Source organism: Hypanus sabinus, chromosome 20 (genome assembly GCF_030144855.1).
Source record: "Hypanus sabinus isolate sHypSab1 chromosome 20, sHypSab1.hap1, whole genome shotgun sequence".
Lineage (NCBI taxonomy): Eukaryota > Metazoa > Chordata > Chondrichthyes > Myliobatiformes > Dasyatidae > Hypanus > Hypanus sabinus.
Window position 1 is genome coordinate 51,341,847 of NC_082725.1, and position 20,227 is coordinate 51,362,073.

Genomic DNA, 20,227 nt, shown 5'->3' on the forward strand with positions numbered 1-20,227 from the left:
CATACTCCTGTTGTGGTCTAACCAGAGTTTTAAAGAGCTGCAACATTACCTTGTGGCTCATGAACTGAGTCCCCTGATTAATAAAGACCGACAGACTAAACACCTTCTTAATCATCCCATAATGATGACCATTTGTTGTCCAAAATTTAAGCAACCTGCATGGCAACTTTAAGGGATCTATGGGTGTAGACCTCAAAATCTGGCTGCTCCTCCACACTGCTGAATCCTCCCATTAAATACCCTATTTATTCATGCATCACTGTGTGATTTGCAAGACCTCGAGTGTTTTTTAAGAAAACATCTTTCCCTTCTGTTTTTCTCACCAAATCTGTAATTTTCTCCAGCATACAAGAGGGTAATTTTGATTTTTGTTTTCTTCTGGTTTCAAATTTCTACTGATGGTCATAAACACTTGCTGTCCAGAACTCAAGGTCTAGAAATCCACCTCAAGACTAGTTTTCTTTACTGTTAAGATGTTTCTTAAAATCTCCCTCTTTAGCCAGGTCTTTCGGCATCTGTCAAATTTTCTTTCATAGATGCTGAATACTCAAGTTTGTTAAAGGTACTGTACATTTGCAAGTTGTTTCTTGATGTTGACCAGTCCTAACATCTTGCTAATAAAATAACTTTTGGTAGTATACTTGCAAGGTGTTATTAATTTTATTGATAATTAAGTTTGAATAAGTGAAGAATAAGTGGAGACAAGAATACATTTGCATTTATGTCACGTTGAAATTTGAAAACCTTTCCAGAGTAACCAAAACCTATAGATGAAAAGAACCCTAAAAATGAAAGGATCTATAATAATTATCAGTAATATTTGTGAGTTGTGTTAAAAATTTCAAGCACTCCAGTTGGTAACACGTTTGTGAAAGAAAATTAGCATTTAGTTATTCATGATGTGGACAGTTGGGTCTGGGACTCTATTCTCTAGAAAGAAAGCTGAGAGTGTCCTTTTAGAGGTCTATAAGGTTATGAAAAATTTTGACAGTGTAGGGTCACAAGTGTTTACACTTTGTTCTAAAGGGACATCCTTGTATTCTGAGGCTGTGCCCTCTTGTTCTAAACTCCCCCACTCAAGGAAACAACCTCTCCACATTCACACTATCTGGTTCTTTCAATATTTGGTAGGTATCAGTGAGATCCCCTCTCGTTCTTCTAAAGGCCAGTAAGTACAGGCCCAGGCACATCAAATGCTCATCATACATTAACACTTTCATCCCCAGCATCATTCTTCTGAGCCTCCTTTCAACCCTCTCCATTGCCAGCACGTTCTTTCTTAGACACAGGACCCAAAACTTCTAACAGTGTTCCAGATATGGCCTGGCAATGTCTTGTAAAGCATTACATCCTTGTTTTATATTAGTACCAATTCAATCTGCAAGTTAATTGTTAGGGAAATCTAAGACTCCAAATCCCTTTGTACCTCCAATTTCTAAATTTTCTACCCTTGTAGAAAATAGTCTATGCCTTTTATTCCTTCTACCAGAGTACATGACCATATACTTCCTACACTGTGCTCCATCTGCCACTTCTTCGCCCACCCATTTGTCTGAATGTCTTTCTGCTGACTCCCTGCTTCCTTAACACTGCCTGTCCCTCCATCTATCTTTGGATCATCCACGAACTTGGCTACAAAGCCGTCAATTATGTCATCCAGGTAATTAACATACAATGTGAAAAGTAGCAGTCTCAACACTGACCCCTGTAAAACACCACTAGTCACCAGCAGCCAATTAGAAAGGGCCCACTATTTCCATTCTGCCTCCTGCCAAACTTCTGACAATGCTAGTATCTTTCCTATAATACCATGGGCTCTTACCTTGTTTAGCAGCCTCATGTGCAGCACCTTGACAAAGACCTTCTGAAATCCAAAATAAACATCTGCTGATTCCTTTGTGTATCATGCCTGTTATTTCCTCAAAGAATTCCAACAGATTTGTCAGGCATAATTTCCCCTTAAGGGAACCCTGCTGTCTTCAGCCTCCAAGTACCCCAAAACTTCACCTGAATAATGGACTGTACTGTGCCAACCATTGAAGTCAGGCAAACTGGCCTATAATTTCCCCTTTGTCTCTCTCCCTTCTTAAAGAGTGGAACATCATTTGCAATTTTCCATTCCAGAATCTAGTGATTCTTGAAAGATCACTGCTCGTGCCTCCACAGTCTCCTTAGCCACCTCTTTCAGAACACTGGAGCGTAGTCTATCTGTTCCAGGTAACTTACCTCCCTTCATTCCTTTCAGATTCCCAAGCACCTTCTCCTTTGTAATAGCAACTACACTCTCTTCTGTCCCCTGATACTCTCTTAATTTCTGGCATTCTGCTGGTGTTGTCCACAGTGAAGAGTGACACAAAATACTTGCTGAGTTTGACAGCCATTTATTTGTCCCCCATTACTACCTCTCCAGTATCAGTTTCCAGCAGTCCGTTATCCAATCTTACCTCTCTTATACTTTTTATATATTTGAAAAATCGTTTGTATCCTCTTTTATATTTTTGGCTGGCTTACCTTCTTATTTAATCTTTTCTCTCCTTATTGCTTTTTTAGTTGTCTTTTGTTCATTTTTAAAAGCTCCCCATTTCTCTAGCTTCTCACTAATTTTTGCTATATTGTATGCTCTTTCTTTTGATTTTATGTTGCCTTTGACTTCCCTTGTCAGCCACAGTTGTCTTATTATACCTTTACAATTCTGCTACTTCTTTGAGATGAATCAACCATGGTCTTCCAGGTTCATTCTGGAAACTACAGCCATTGCTGCTCTGCTGTCATCCCTGTTAGTGTCCCCTCCCATTAACTTTAGCCCGATATTCTCTCAAACCTCTTAGTTTCCTTCACTCCACTGTAATACCAATACATCCAATTTTAGCTTCTCCCTCTCAAACTGCAGGATGAGTTCTATCGTATTATGATTGCTGCCTCTTAAGGGTTCCTTTACCTTAAACTCCCAAATCAAATCTGGGTCATTACATTACACCCAATCAAGAATTGCCGTTTCCCTAGTTGGCTCAACCACAAACTACTCTGAAAAATCCATGTTGTAGACATTCTGCAAATTCCTTCTCTTGGGATGCAGCACCAGCCCTGAATTTCTCAATCTAATTGCATATTGAAATTCCCACAACTATTGCAACATTGCCCTTTTTACATGCTTATTTTACCTTCTGCTGTACTTTGTACCCCACATCCTGGCTATTGTTGGAGGTCTCTATATAACACCTATCAGTGCCTTTTCATCTTTGCGGTCTGGTAACTATGCCCACAAGGATTCTACATCTCCTGATCCTATGTCAGTTCTTCGTGAGGATTTTATCTCAATTTTTAAAAAAGCAAGCCACCCCATCCTCTGTGCCCACCTGCCTGTCCTTTTGATACCATGTTTATCATTGGATGTTAACTTCCCAGCTGTAATCATCTTTTAGCCATGACTTGGTGATGCCCACAATGTATTTGTTACCACACGTATAGAGGTTGATTCGACTTTGAGATGCTGTTGTCATCGGGCAGTTTAATAGTAAGATGCAGGGAAGATGAGGTTTGCATCTTTAAGGCTTATCATAATTAACAGTAGAGCTATGCAAAGTGAAGCATGACAAGTAACTTCGGGCTATGATTAGAGTCAGCAGATTGAAACCAGGAAGCTACAATTTCACCTGGCTAGACAATGATGGATTTTGAAAGTGGGATTCATGGCCAGCCTTATTTGAGGCTGAAGATGAAAAGTCTTGAAAAATAAATCAGTTTTCGCGTAATCATAAGCTGTTAACTAAAGTATAGGGGGAGGGGGACCTGTTTGAAGACATTCAGACAAGGGGTTCTGGAAAAGATGGCTCCAACATTGTGAAATATAAAATCAGTAATGGTGTAGTAACATTAAGGTAGCTTAACACAAAATATATATTTCAAACCTTCCTTCTCATTTGCTTTCGAATTTCGAAGTCATGTCCCATGGGTATTTTAATACATTGCACCTTAATTTGAATAGTAGGCATTTGTGGCCAAATACCACACACTTTGTGCCTTTTCTTTCTCAATATTTTCCTTAACTTTAAATAATTCAAATTTTGTGTTATGTGGCTTGCCTCAATGTGTAGGTTTCTGAATATGCATCAGTTCACGTTCTGGAGAATTACTGATTCTGCACAGTTGATCTATTCCTATTGTTAAATAGGAATGGTGTAAATATCACTAGCACATTGTTTACACCTGAGAGTGTTTGAAAGTGGGAACCAGGGTCTTAATTTCCCTGTTTAACCCTTAAAGCATTTCCCATTTTTTGTTCTCCTTGACTCTTCCCTTATTTCACCTTGCTTATCTCTGCCTGTGTTATCCTTAAAGCAGATTATTGCTCTGGGCCAGATTCCCTTGTGCTGTTCCTCAAAAATGTGATCTAATTTAAATTTCACCAAGTCTCAATCATTATTAGCACACTTCTCAGTTAAGTAACGTTCTGTTTTATTCTCCAGCCTATTTCACATCCGTCCATGACTTCACTGCTATAAATAAAACATGTGTACAAGCAAGCCTCCTTGTAGTTGTTGGCACATACTCATCCACTATTCTTGTCTCTGTGTTTCCATTTTAATATTCTCTTAAACTTGGGTCATGAGCTGTTAACCCTAGAGCCTTAACCTGGTTGAGTTGCATACTAATGATATATAATTTAGATGATCACCCTTACCTAATATGACATCCTATATTATATTCCATTTTAAGCATCTGTACTTTGTGCATGTCTGATTGGCAAAATTGTAAGTTTCCTTCTCTGTTGTAATTCAGGCAGATTTCAGCCTTTTTATACTGTGCTCTTCAGACGCAACTATACTCTGTCTAAATTATGCAAACAACAACACACACAAAATGCTGGTAGAACACAGCAGGCTAGGCAGCATCTAGAAGGAGAAGCACTGTCGACGTTTCGGGCCGAGACCCTTCGTCAGGACTAATCGAAAGGAAAGATAGTAAGAGATTTGAAAGTAGTGGGGGGAGGGGGAAATGCAAAATGATAGGAGGAGACCGGAGGGGGTGGGATGAAGCTAAGAGCTGGAAAGGTGATTGGCGAAAGTGATACAGAGCTGGAGAAGGGAAAGGATCATGGGATGGGAGGCCTCAGGAGAGGGGGGGGGGGGAAAGGAAGCACCAGAGGGAGATGGAGAACAGGCAAACAACTGAATATGTCAGGGATGGGGTAAGAAGGGGAGGAGGGGCATTAACAGAAGTTAGAGAAGTCAATGTTCATGCCATCAGGTAGCCGGTATATAAGGTGTTGTTCCTCCAACCTGAGTTTGGATTCATTTTGACAATAGAGGAGGCCATGGATAGACATATCAGAATGGGAATGGGACATGGAATTAAAATGTGTGGCCACTGGGAGATCCTGCTTTTTCTGGCGGACCGAGCGTAGGTGTTCCATGAAATGGTCTCTCAGTCTGCGTTGGGTCTCACCAATATATAAAAGGCCACACCGGGAGCTCTGGATGCAGTATACCACACCAGCCGACTCACAGGTGAAGTGTCGCCTCACCTGGAAGGACTGTCTGGGGCCCTGAATGGTGGTGAGGGAGGAAGTGTAAGGGCAGGTGTAGTACTTGTTCAGTTTAAAAGGATAAGTGCCAGGAGGGAGATCGGTGGGAAGGGATGGGGGGGACGAGTGGACAAGGGAGTCGCGTAGGGAGCGATCCCTGTGAAAAGCAGAAAGGGGGGGAGGGAAAAATGTGTTTGGTAGTGGGATCCCTTTGGAGGTGGCGGAAGTTACGGAGAATTATATGTTGGACCTGGAGGCTGGTGAGGTGGTAGGTAAGGACAAGGGGAACCCTATCCCGAGTGGGGTGGTGGGTGGATGGGATGAGGGCAGATGTGCGGGAAATGGGAGAGATGCGTTTGAGAGCAGAGTTGATGGTGGACGAAGGGAAGCCCTTTTGATTAAAAAAGGAAGACATCTCCTTTGTCCTGGAAAGGAAAGCTTCATCCTGAGAGCAGATGCGGTGGAGACGGAGGAATTGTGAGAAGGGGATAGCCTTTTTGCAAGAGCCAGGGTGGGAAGAGGAATAGTCCAAGGAGCTGTGAAAGTCTGTAGGTTTATAGTAGATATCAGTAGATAGGCCATCTCCAGAGATGTAGACAGAAAGATCAAGAAAGGGGAGGGAGGTGTCGGAAATGGACCAGGTAAATTTGAGGGCAGGGTGAAAGTTGGAGGCAAAGTTAATGAATTTGACGAGCTCAGCACGCGTGCAAGAGGCAGCGCCAATGCAGTCATCGATGTAGCGAAGGAAAAGGGAGATGGATACCAGTATAGCCTTGGAACATGGACTGTTCCACAAAGCCAACAAAAAGGCAGGCATAACTGGGACCCAAAAAATAATGCAAAGTAGGTTCAGTTGTGTGCCACTCACTGCCTTTCAGTGAATCATAAATGCTAAATCAATGGTCAAGTTTAACATATGGCACCTTCGAAACAGGTAAGTGTATGTTAGCAACTCTGTGAGATAGAGAACTATATCCCTGGATAGTTGTACTGAACTGATCCTTGAGTGTTTTCCTTTGTACCAACTGAAAAGTTGAGCATAAGGTACCAGAAAACTTAGTTCTTTTATCTTTGGAAGTTGGTAACATTTAGTGAAAGAGTCCACTTATATGAAGGATAATCAAGAAATTGTTGGGTAGGAGAAAGCTGAAATCCTTTTCAGTTACATTAAGGTAATTCGATAAAACTACAACCCAAGTGGTTTCATGATTCTTGGACATGTAAAAATCTTATGTATTTCATTTAGTGATCTAAAAATGGGGATATATTTTGACAAAATATTTTGTTGATACTAGTTACCAGCCAAGAATTTAAAAAAGGGCTAACTTTGCTGAGTGATCAGTGGTGGTGGAACAGCAACCATGATGAAAGGCTCACGCATGGATATTAATGGAAAGTTGTTTGCATTTATCCATTAGTCACTGATGAATGACTTGAAATAGTACAAGGTTTACTGCCAGTATTGTGTGTGATCTTTTAGAAAAGAATGATTATTTCCTGTTTAAATATATATGGTGCTTCAATTAGCTGAGGATTGGCAAATCCCTCAAACTGTAAACATTTAGAGACCCGAGAAACTGTTGATGCTGGAATCTGGAGCTGAGCAGGCCTTGTGGAGGGTAAGGTTGACTCTTTTGTACTTGCTATTGGTAAACTTTAGGGCTTGTTGGTATATTCATTTATTACTGTCAAAAGTACCACAGAACAATGGAAAAACTTGTCTTGCATACCATTTATAAGATCAATCCATTACAACAGTCCATTAGTGCAGTACAAGGTAAAACAATAACAGAGCTTTCAGACTTTTGTATCTTCTGCCCATTGGGAGGGGGAAGGCGAGAGAATGCCCTGGATGGGTGGAATCTCTGATTTGCAAGCTGCTTCACTGAGGCAGTGAGAAATGCAGATAGAGTCCATGAAGGTGAGGATGGTTTCTATGAGGTGCTGAGCTGTGTCCACAACAACACTCTGCAGTTTTTTTGCAGTCATGGGCCGAGCGGTTGCTCTACTGAGCCGTGATGCTTCTAGATACGATGCTGTTGGTGATGCATTGAAAAATATTTGTGAAGCTCAAAGGCAACATGCCAAATTCCTCCAGCCTGCTGAAGAAGTAGAGGTGCTGGTGAGCCTTCTTAGTTGGAGTATCTGTGTTCTAACCAAGTCAATCTATTGGTGCTGTTCACTCCAAGGAGCTTGAAGTTCTCAATCTCTGTTCAAATCTAAACAGGAACCTTCTTCCTGAAGTCACTATCCAGCTCTTTTATTTTGCTGACATTGAGGGAAAGTTTGCTGTTCTGACATAGGCTCTCTTGTCTCCCTCCCTTTGTCTGACTCATCATTACTTCAGATATTGCCCACCATGATGGTGTCATCTGCAGGCTTGGAGATGGAGTTAGAGCAGAACCTGGCCATGCAGTGGTGAGTTTATTCGGAGTAGAGTAGGAGACTGAGGATGCAGCCAGTGTTGAGAATAATTGCAGTGGAGGTGTTGCTGCCCATCCTTACTAATTGTGGCCTGTTGGCCAGGAAGTCAAGGGTCCAGTTGGAAAGGGAGTTGTTGAGTCACAGGTTCAGGAGCCTGGAAATGAGTTTGGTTGTTATTATTGTATTGAAGGTGGAGTAGTACTCAATAAACAGGTGTCAATAAATAGGTGACTTTATTATCCAAGTGCTTCAGAGATTAGTGTAAGCCCAGGGAGATGGCATCTGCCATAGAGCTGTTTCAGTGGTAGGTGAATTGCAGTCAGTGGAAATCGTCTGGGAGGCTAGAGTTAATGCGTGCCCTAACTAGCCTCTCGAAGCACTACCTGGTGGTGGATGTCAGAGCCACTGGACTGGTCATTAAGGCATGTTACCTTGTTTTTCTTGGCAACTAGGATGATAGTCATCTTCTTCAAGCATGTGGCAATCTCAGATTGAAGGAAGGTGTTAATAGTGGTCTGCAAATACCTGGATCAGCTGATTTGCACAGGATCTAAAAACGTGGCCAGGGACATCATCTGGGCCAGATGCATTCCATGGGTTCACTCACCAGAAGGCTAAATGGTTGTGAGTTGGATACTCTCAAGGTGGTGGTGACATTCCAATCCACTTCTGTTCAAAATGTGCATGGAATGAATTATTGGAAATGTATGTGCTGCTGTTGCTGATGCTGCTTGAGATCATGTTTTACCTTGTTACGGCATGGAAGCCCTGCCTCAACTGATCTGAGACTGGTATGATCAACTTTGAATTTTTGCAAGTTGTTCTGACTTGTACTGCCCTTCCCTTTTTACACTGCTCAGAGAACATTGCATTGAATTGGTATTAATGATTGAATAAGGAGTTTGATTCATTTTTCCTCTCCATTCTGTTCCTGTTCCTTTTTTCTATCTGCCTCAAGATGAATAGGAGTCAGGGATACCTGAGGATTCTTTCTTGTACATTATATTATTTTAATTACATTTTATGAATTTCCACCAACTCACTTCATGACTTTTAAATGGCATCTGCAGCTGTTCATGTTTTACATTAATCAATCTGCGTGTGATGAACATGTGCAGTTCTGGATAGGGTGAAAATAAGCTATGTCAAGTAGGCGATCTGTTAAAAGGTGAATGGATAAAGCAATTATGCTGATGAGCACAATGGAGAGAGAGCATGTGGATTGCAAAAGACAGAAGATTACACATTTGGATTCGTGACTGGGCTACAATTGTATTTTATAATGATGAATAGTGAATAATCTGGTATTTCATATTTTCTACTTGTACATTGAATTTTCTATATACGGCCACCCTTTGTCAGCACTTTAACTTTCCTGCATCAATCCATTGTTTTTATTTTACATTCAAATTTACCAACTGATTTAATTGGTTTGACTTCCAGGTTGATGCATGCAATTAAAGAAATCTATTTCTATTAAATAGATGGAATCTTCTTATTTTTTCTAACTGAAGTCTTAAAAATAAATGTGGTAACATTCTGTAACCACACCCCTCCCGTACCACAACTCCTCACCCCATTAGAAAAGGTTCAAGGGAGTTTCACTGGGTTGAATTTCTGGGGAGAAGATTGCCTAATGAGGAATGATTGGAGTTTAGAAGAATGAGAAATTACCTCCGTGAAATTCAAAAGTTCCATAGGGAATAATGTTGACTGTGAACTTAAGATGAGTGCTGCATTTTTTTGGATATTTTTAACAGTAACAATTTGCTGTGCTCAAATGGGGTGCTATATTTACATCCAAAGAAGTGACTTTAAAATGAACTTTACTTAAGGGGGCCTTTGGTATGTCCTGAGCATGTGAAGTGTTCTGTGCAGATAAATATATTCATTCTTAACAACACTGCTGTAATAAACTCCACATTACGTGCAGAGCAAGTATAGTGGAATATGGGAATCTACATCAGAAATTGTTGACAGAAGGGTCTGTTCGACTTTACACACATATGAAATATTCAGTTGAAATGGTATTGATTGAAGGTGGTCAGCATTAATTAAAGCACAAGACTGCTGAGACAGTTAATTCATTATTGTACACAGGACAGAACCGTTTAACTTGATGTGACAAGGTTAGCGAATAGTCGATCAAGGCTTGTAACTTGTGCTTAAAACAAACTCAAACTAATTGGACAATAGTTTCTAGTTGGTGAGGGATTAAACCTTGGTTCTAAGCAGACGTATTTGCTGCTCAGAGCTTGCTGTTAATTGAAAGAAAAAATGTGTATGTTTGGAACAGGGATTTAATAATAACTGATATTAAGGATTTGGAGAAGACTTTTTCGTGTGAAGTGGAGAACAGTTTAGCTTGGAACTGAAATACATCAGATATTTGCCACCACTTATAATTTTGTAGTATTGGCTATTTAATACTTTATGTGATATACTGGATGTTCATTCATACTCTAGGAAGCCAAAACAAAACCACAATATGTGACTTTATTAGTGAGTACTAACAGTTTTTCCAAGATGGGGATGGTGGCTTGTTGCTGAGCCTGTACATGAATCACATTTTTGTTTTATTATCCTTACATTCTCATCAACATCTCCCAGATTCTAATGCTCAACTATACACTACGGGTAATTTACTGGCTAATTAATTTGCCAGCCCACTGTGCTGTGTGAGGAAACTGGAGTCCTCGGAGGAAATTCATAGAGATGGGGAAAATTTTTATAAAGAGAGTCGTAGATGAATGTTTCACCATAAAATCATTCGGAGTCTTCCCCAAACAAAAGCCCTGGTTGAACCATGAGATTTGCAGTCTGCTGAGGGGCAGATCAAAGGCATTCAGGTCTGGTAAACAAGAGGTCCAGGTACAAACTCCAGAACACCAGCTGACAGACAAAGTGGCAATTCTGGACTAAACGTGAATCAATGAAGGCTGCTCAACAGCTGAGGCAGGGCTTGAATGCGATTACCTCTCACAATGTGAAACCAAACGACATAGGTGGCAACAGGGCTTCACTTCCAGATGATCTCAATGCCTTCTGTACTCACTTTGACCATCAAAACCTGGAGGAACCTTCATGAACACCCACAGCCCCCGATGACCCTGTGATTTCAGTCTCTGAGACCAACGTGAGAGCATCCTTTGGTGTGGAGTGAAAGCATCTGGTCCAGATGGAGTGCCAGTCTGAGTGCTGAAGACCTGTGCTGTGCTGTGTTCACTAACATCTTCAATCTCTCACTTCAGCAGTCTGAGGTACCCACCTACTTCAAGCAGGCTTCAATTATACCAGTGCCTAACAAGAATGTGGTAACCCGCCTCAATGGCTATTGTCTAGGAGCACTTACTTCCAATGTGATGAAGAGTTTTGAGAGGTTGGTGATGAAATACATCAACTCCTGCCTTAGAAGTGACTTGAATCTGCTGCAATTTGCCTATAGCCACAACGGGTCCACAACAATACCATTTCGTTGGTTTTTCATTCTACCCTGAAACATCAGGACAACAAAGATGCATAGATCAGGATGCTCATAACTGACTGCAGCTTGGCGTTCAATGCTACTATCATCCCCTCAGAACTAATCAATAAGCTTCAAGACCTTGGCCTCATGCCTTATTGTGCAATTGGATCACCGATTTCCTCACCTGCAGACCCCAGTCAGTTCGTATTGGCAACAGGTGCACCACAAGGCTGTGTGCTTAGCCCCCTGCTCTGTTTGGTTTAAACTATTGACTGTGTGTCTAAGCACAGCTGCAGTGCCATATTCAAGCTCACTGTCATAGGCTGAATCAAGGTGGTGGTAAATCAACATGTAGGCAGGAGATTGAAAATCTGGCTGAGTGGTGCCAGAACAACAACCTTTTATTCATTGTCAGCAAGACTAAGGAGCTGATTATTGACTTCAGGTGTAGGAAACCAGAGGTCCATGAGCCAGTCCTCATTGGGAGATCAGAGTTGGAAAGGGTCAGCAAATTTAAATTCCTCGGTGTTATCATTTCAGATGATCTGTCCTGGGCTCAGCAGCTACAAAGAAAGCATGGCAGTGCCTTAGGAGATTGTGAAAATTCAGCATGGCCTCAAAAACTTTGACAAACTTCTATAGATGTGTAGTGTTGAGTATATTGAATGGCTGCATCGCAGCCTGGCATAGAAATGCCAATCCCCTTGAATGGAAAATCCTACAAAAAGTAGTGCATATGTCCCAGTCCATAACAGGTAAAGCCCTCCCCAGTATTGAGCACATCGACGTGGAGTGCTGTTGCAGGAAAGCAGCATCCACTATCAGGCGCCCCAACTACCCAGGTCAGTTCTCTTCTTGCTGCTGCCATCAGGAAGAATGTACAGGGACCGCAGGACTCTCACCACCAGGTTCTCGAACAGTTATTACCCCTCAGCCATCAGGCACCTGAACCAGTGGGAATAATATCATTCAATTTCACTTGCCTCATCACTGAACTATTCCCACAACCACTGGACTCAATGACTCTTCCTCTCATGTTCTTGGTATTTATTGCTTATTTATTATTTCTTTTTGTCTTTTGTGTTTGCACAATTTGTTGTCTTTTGCCCATTTGTTGTGTGTCTGTGCCGTCAGTCATGGTCTTTTATTGATTCTGTTATGGTTCTCGGATTTAATGAGTATGCCTGCAAGAAAACGAAACTCAAGGTTGTTTATGGTGACATATATGTACCTTGAAAATAAATTTACTTTGAACTTTGATAGTTGAGTGTGCATAGCACCTGAGGTCAGAATTGAACATGTGGCTCTGGCACCGAGAAGCAGCAGCTCTATCAGCTGGGACACTCAATGAGACAGGAGAGCAGGAGAGAGCACAGCAATGAGACAAATTCTGAACGCCACTTGGAATGGAAAGAAATACTCAATGCACTAAAGATGCGCTCTTGATCTCACCAGTTTCTTTTGTATTATCTTGATGCACCTGCATATTGGATGATCTGCCTGGATGGCATACAAACAAAAGCTTTTGCCTGTATCTTGGTGCATGTAATAGTAGAAAACTCATTGCCAATTATGTGATAGGATGGGCATGATTACATGAGATCACATCTATACCCTGGAAGTTCAATCTATGAATGATCACTGAGAGACAGTTAAGAAAAATATCTGTCGTAATATATAAAAATTAATATTCATTACTATCAATAAATGTTCAAGTAAGTGTTTTATTTGCTAGTACAATTAAAATGATTTTTGGAAGTATATATTTCCTTTATGTTCAAAAACCTACCCATTTCAGTTTCTCTTCATTCACATTCTACATATTTTCAATGCAACATCCTTCCCCTTTTCATTGATGTTTCCCAAATTTGCACCATGCTGCACAGATTTATTTATGGTGCTTTTTAAATTGAAATAGTAAACATGTGGTACCTTTTGCATTAAACTACAGGTTTGTCAAAAATTGCAATTGCTAGTCAAAATTTCCTATATTTTACTGCAGAATGTGGAAGCCTGGAATAATTTTTGAGTCAATTTGCTCCTTCATTAAAGACTTTGCAGAATTCATCAGATTTTTTTTATTGTTTACACAGTTAAACTCTTAGTTTGCATGTAGTTTCTCAATGAGTATTGACATGCATGTGACTCTTAACAGATTATTTTTCCTTAAAAAGTGCTAACAGTTTGGAAAGAAAAGCAGAAAAATGTTAGCTGTTTATTTCCATGAACTTGATCATTGGTGTTTGACAAGGTGGAGCTGCTTCCATGTTCTAGCTTCAGTAAAACTCCAATCATCTGGAATACTTGGGGCATTGGTGATGGACTGGCAAATTTTCTAAATTATCAGAAGATATTCCCAATGCACTTTTAATGCACATTTTTTAAGATGTTACCCAGTAGTTTCATAAATCTATTAAGCCTGATAAATTTCAGTGAAGTGGAGAAACGTGACCTTGTGCATAAGATAGTCAATTAGCAGATTTTGGGTGTTTTACTAGTGAGGAGAAAGTTAACATGATTGTTCGCAAGATTATAGTTTCAAATTCCCAGAATTGAGGCTGATGTTGCTGAGAAATATAGTTAGATTCAACATAATATCTTCTGTATGACACGTTAAGCTCTGTTTACAGATGAGTGTAAATTAATATCAAAGAAAATGAAATTCTTCTAATATACTGGATAAAATTTCATCCTGACCAGCCACCATAATAAAATGCTGATTTATCTATTTTCTATTCAAAAATTGATACCAGATTGGCTTCACAAAAATATCTACATATATAATGTGCTTTTGGATGTGATTCCTCTTGTATGTTCAATTGCAAATTTGGAATACTGTGGGTTACTTCTACTTCTGCTTCCTAGCTCTTGGCCTTATTGGTCGTAGATCTTTATGTACTTTTCTAAAATGGGTTTTTACCTCTGCTGCCCTTTAAGTAAAGAAGTTCCAGAATTGTATTAAGCTTTTGACTGTGTTCGTTTTTTTAATCTTGGATCCCCTCTCATCATTCAACAAAGTGTTAACCCCTCTGTCAATGGAAATATTGTAAGGTATCCTTATCCTCTCAGAATTGTATACACTTGAGTTAAATCTCCTCTGTTTTCTCAAATGTAGGAAAATAAATATCCTTTCCACAATTATTCAGCTCTGGGAACGTTTCAGTAAATCTCCTGACCAGCTCTAATACTGTTTTATCCTTCAGCATGAGGAAGCTGAATTTTAGTTCCAGCCCATACTTAATCCAGCATGTTATAGAGAAAGTGAAAACTCTTAAACCATTAAAGATTTCAGCACATCAAGGTAAACGCTCTAAGTGGTTGAGGGTGACTCAATATATCCATGTTGTTTAATTTATTTGCGGATACAATACAGAAACTGCCCTTCTGGCGCACCTCCCCAGCAACCCCTGATTTAACCCAAGCCTAATCATGGGAAAACTTACAATAGCCAATTAATCTACTAACCAGTATGCCTTTGGACTGTGGTGCCCACTTCAAAAACCAAACAACAATTTTTTTTTAAGAATCAAAAATAGATCTATCTCCTGTTAATAGAAACTGAGCAGCATTTATAGTTCAATTCAACCTGGAAAATTTGCGTCTGAATAGAATTGAATCAGTTCGGAGGTGGGGTGGTTTGTGCAAAACAAAACTTCTTTAGGATTGGAGGAGTATGTGCTTATTATTTAGTATTTGGCATTCCCAGTTATTGTGAGAATCTTGTAACATTTGCAACATGACAAAATTAATATCAGTTGACTTCACAAATTGGCCTGTATGAGCAATTGTCCAACCAAGTTCTAACAGGAATTCAGCATTTGCTCATGCACTTGGCTTCAGGGTATCATTATGATCTGGAATAATGCTGTTGCAAACTTCTAAACCATCCTTGACTTCTTTCCTCCCTCTCAGTTGAGTTACTCTGGGATTTGGAGCTTCACCCAAAAACCATTCTTGTATTATAGATTCTTCACAAATGTGCCACAGATCTTTGTATATTATACAGTTGTGAATTTTCCATTGCATGTTGGTTACTTATTCGTACCAGGTTAGTACTGAAATGATAAAGATAACTATCGACCATTCTGTACTCTGGATCAGACTCAGTTTTGACTGAACTTGAGGAAAGCTTGATCAGTCTTTGCAGAAGAGGGCATTCATTGTTTGATTTGGGACAGGAACAAAACCCATTTTTAAAAAAATATAAAAACAGCAAACAATCACAGTTGGGCTACTGGATGCATTTTCATAACCTCCAGAAACTATTTGAACTCTGCATTGCAATACTGCTAATTTGCTGTATGACCATGGTTTCTGAGTAACATTGATGTGCCATTACTTTGTGTCTTCAAATGAATTGTTATAAATCTGGTACCATTAACTATTACGTTCTTCTCTCAAGGGTGACGTCACTGTATAAAATGATTTGATGCTTTTGAGATTGTAAATTATGTAGTATGATTGCTTATCTAGCTGTGATAAATATTGCCCAGTTTCCTGATGGCTTTACACTATATCCAGCACCTTCCTAGTAATAAAGCATTGATGTCAGTAGCAACCTATAAATGTTATATCATTTAAGCAATAGAATAGTAATGTTCTTGAACTGACTTCCATACTCTCCCAAAGGAAGACAAAAAATAATTATCCTGATGAAAAGTACATCTGCAGCTCTTGGATTAATGGAATTTTTTTTCACTGTGATGGCCTCCATGAAAAGAGCTTGCTGATGTGCATTAAGTAGAGAATTTGAGTGAAATCATTGAGATCCATTCTGATTGATTGTACAGTTTGAAGAGAAGGAGTTCGACTGTTCAAAGCATTGCTTACCTGTCTAATCTTTTGTTTCCTTGTAATCTTTCCACTGTAGGTCAAGAGGTGGTTTTCAAGTGCCTTGGTGAAGGGATACTTAATAATGCATTTCAAGGATACAATGCTTGTATTTTTGCCTATGGACAGACAGGTAATATGCTGTGTGTTAACAGGTGACTGAGTAATTTGCAAGAGAAAGACTGATTTGAACTTAAGTTATATTATTTATTATTGCTGGAATTGAAGGAGCATTGTCAAGAAATTCATGATCCACTTTAATAGTTGATTGTTAATTATGTGATTTTTAAAAATACAAACATCCTTAATTTGTCACCACAGCAAGGTAAAATCTATTTTGTCTGTACCAGCTTTTAGTTAAAACAACCCAAAATTCATACCACTGCTCCAATATCTGTTGTTGTGCTTGTCTCTTTCAAATACACATGCAAATATCTTTTCTGTTATCAGTGTAGGGTTAACCACTTCCCACAGCCAAATATTACACAGTCCAGAAACTTCTCACATGAAGAGATATTTTTCTGATATCATCTGGTGAACATTTTACCTTAATGTCAACTGAAGGTAAAATGAAGAAATTGTCTTATCCTGTACTTGCTATCAAGACTTTTTTAAAAAGTCTTTAAAAAATATTTTAATGGCCTTCTACAGTTCCAACATCACAGATATGGGCTCAAAGAAACAGCAGTTGAGCCAATATTCTGGAAATAGTATTGCACTTGCCTGAGCCAATTAATTAATTTTCAAAAGGCAGATAGCAGTTACTCCCCAAATTTGTCATTATACTGATAAATGTATATAGTATACTGCTGTTGTTTTAATGCTCTTTCTGCAATGACCATTTGAAATGACATGCAGTATTTTATATTCCAAATAATATGTTAATATTCATACTTGTGAAAACTATGCACTAATTTTTTTTCTAAAATGGTATTTGAGTTATTTATGGAAAGAGAAATCAGAGTTTCTCAAAAGGGCCCTCAACCTAAAGGTTCAGTTTATCTTTCCATAGATGTTACCTGACCTGTCCAAGATTTTTACTAATGTGCACTTAAACTTGGAATGGATTATTAATTTTTGTTGATATGTTGGTTACACTTCCATTTCTTGGGCTTCCTCCCAAAATCAGTTACCTAATACAGTATTTATTTGCATTAAGCTGCACTTACCAACTAGTTGCTTTATCTTTCTAGAGACTCACTATTTTCCTTGAAGATTATTTTTTGTTACTAAAATTATACATTATGTATGTATGGATATGTTTGTAAATATGTGAATTATGAGAGTGAAAAATAAGTTCAAGATTCTACTATGCAGCACGCCCTCTGTTGTTTGGTTTAGTTTAGTTTCTACAATTCCAGAATGGGGTGCTTCATTTGGATATGATTAAAAGGAAAGAATTCAAGTGCTAGTGGGTTAGTGGATCCATGTTTAGGAGAAAATGTGTATGTTTTGTAGCAATTGTGAAAAGTTTCTATTCAGTACTTCTCAGCATCAAATACAAATCTTTCCATTTACATTATACATGTATTCAGGCTCAGGAAAGTCCTTCTCAATGATGGGCAGTGTGGATGTACCCGGCCTCATACCTCGACTCTGTGGTGCATTGTTTGGAAGAGTCTCCAAAGAGGAAAGTGAATCTCACACATTTAAAGTTGAAGTGTCATATATGGAGATCTATAATGAAAAGGTTCGTGATCTTCTTGATCCAAAAGGGTAAGTACAAGCTGAGTTGTTATCTTGCTTTTGTCATTCATTTTCATTAAGGAATTGTGTAGCTTAACTCACATTTAATGCAGAAAAAAAAAATTATGTATGATTATAGTAGATGGCTGTCTCCCTGACTGGAGGCCTGTCTAGTGGTGTGCCACAGGGATTGGTGTTTACTATCTATCTCAGTGATCTGGATGATAATATGGTAAACTAGATCAGCAAATTTGCAGATGACACCAAGATTGTGGCTGCCGTGGACAGTGAGGAAGAACATCAAAGCTTGCAGCAGGATATGAACCAGCTGGAAAAATGGGCTGAAAACTGGCCGATGGAATTTAATGCAGACATGGGTGAGATGTTGTGCTTTGGGAGGACAAACCAGGGTGGGTTTTACATGGTGAGCGGTAAGACACTGAGGAGTGCAGTAGAACAAAGGGATCTGGGAATACAGGTCCATAATTCATTCAAAGTGATGTCACAGATAAATAGGGTTATAAAGAAAACTTCTGGCACATTGGTCTTCCTAGATCAAAGTATTGTGGACAGTTGGGATGTTATATTGAAGTTGTATAAGACATTGGTGAGGCCTGTTTTGGAGTATTGTGTGCCAGGACTGGAGGACTGGAGGACTTAGAGATTGAATAGGTTAGGACTTTATTCCTTGGAACATAGAAGATTAAGAGAAGATTTTATAGAGGTATGCGACATTATGAAGGGTTTCAATAAGGTAAATGTAAGAACACTTTTTCACTGAGGTTGGGTGAGACTACAACTAGAGGTCATGGGTTAAGGGTGTAAGGGGAACATGAGAGGAATCTTCTTCACTCAGAAGGTTGTGAGAGTGTGGAATGAGCTTCCAGTGCAAGTAGTGGATGCAACTTCAATTTTAACATTTAAAAAAAGTTTGGTTAAATACATGGATGGGAGGAATATGGAGGGCTATGGTCTGGGTGCAGTAGGCAATTTAAATGCTTTGGCACAGACTAGATGGGCCGAAGGCCATGCTTCTGTGCTGTAGTTTTCTATGGTTATGACTCTAATTGTGAAAATACAAAGGAAGTTACTAAGCCACAGGCCACAAGGTATGTCCATTTTTCTATTTGCAGGAGTATAGTTCTCATAAGCAGTTAACTTGAGAAATGCAGTATGTCATCAGAAATGTCAGATTTTTAATATTTGTGTAATGTTGCATTTGGTCAAATCAAAAGTAAAGAGAAAAATAGCTCTGGGTGAAGTATATTGGTAAATCTTGTGAAACCTTGTGTGGTTACAAGTATACTGGAACCCCTCATCATTACGAATTCAATTCAACTTCACTACGCAGCCTGGTAAATTATAAAATTGAAAGCTGTGGACTGTCTTGGCAAAATAGTGAACTTTGTTGATGCAAAGTAAACAAATGACATTTGATTTTTTGAACCTTTTTTAAAATAAAAGGCAGCAGCAGATCTTCCACAGTGTGTGGAACCTTTTCCCTCAGCATCCACACACACACTCTTACACAACTTTTCTTGCTACTATATTGAATTGAATTAACTTTATTACTTACATCCTTCATATACATGAGGGGTAAAAATCTTTACGTTACATCTCCATCTAAATGTGCAATTATAGTAATTTATAATAAATATTATGTACAACAGGATAGTCAATATAACATAGAAATACAATTGCATCAGCATGAATTAAGCAGTCTGATGGCCTGGTGGAAGAAGCTGTCCCGGAGTCTGTTGGTCCTGGCTTTTATGCTGTGGTAGCATTTCCTGGATGGTAGCGGCTGAAACAGTTTGTGGTTGGGGTGACTCAGGTCTCCAGTGATCCTTCGGGCCCTTTTTACACATCTGTCTTTGTAACTGTTCTGAATAGTGGGAAGTTCACATCTACAGATGCACTGGACTGTCCGCACCACTCTTTGCAGAGCCCTGCGATTGAGGGAAGTACAGTTCCCATACCAGGCAGTCGTGTAGCCAGTCAGGATGCTCTCAATTGTGCCCCTATAAAAAGTTCTTAGAACTTGAGTGTCCATACCAAACTTCTTCAGTCCTCTCTAGTGATTGTCTTTGGTCGCTCATTTGAAACTGCTTTGCCACGTGTTCAGCCTTCTGCTGCAAGAAAGGCCTAAAAATGCTTTCCAGATTCATAAGGAGGCATGGAATTTGGTTTCTTTGTAATAGAGGGTGCACTTGGCAGGCAAACTGTGTGTCGAGGTGTTCTGAATATTCTTCTTTGAGTTCATTGACCTTACTCCATCATAATTCTAAGCTTGATCA

At 39.4% G+C, this 20,227-nt stretch overlaps 2 protein-coding genes across 6 annotated transcripts in view; one reads left to right on the forward strand and one right to left on the reverse strand.

The window, feature by feature from the left end:
* Nucleotides 1-20,227, reverse strand: part of LOC132378526 (uncharacterized) — a 377,364-nt gene that overhangs the window by 150,901 nt on the left and 206,236 nt on the right. The window lies entirely within an intron of this gene.
* Nucleotides 1-20,227, forward strand: part of kif13a (kinesin family member 13A) — a 240,130-nt gene that overhangs the window by 92,057 nt on the left and 127,846 nt on the right. For all 5 annotated transcript variants that reach the window (XM_059945486.1, XM_059945482.1, XM_059945484.1 and 2 more), the window contains exons 5-6: nucleotides 16,285-16,377; nucleotides 17,780-17,960. In XM_059945486.1, the coding sequence (XP_059801469.1) occupies nucleotides 16,285-16,377; nucleotides 17,780-17,960 (274 nt within the window). The remainder of the gene's footprint in view (nucleotides 1-16,284; nucleotides 16,378-17,779; nucleotides 17,961-20,227) is intronic.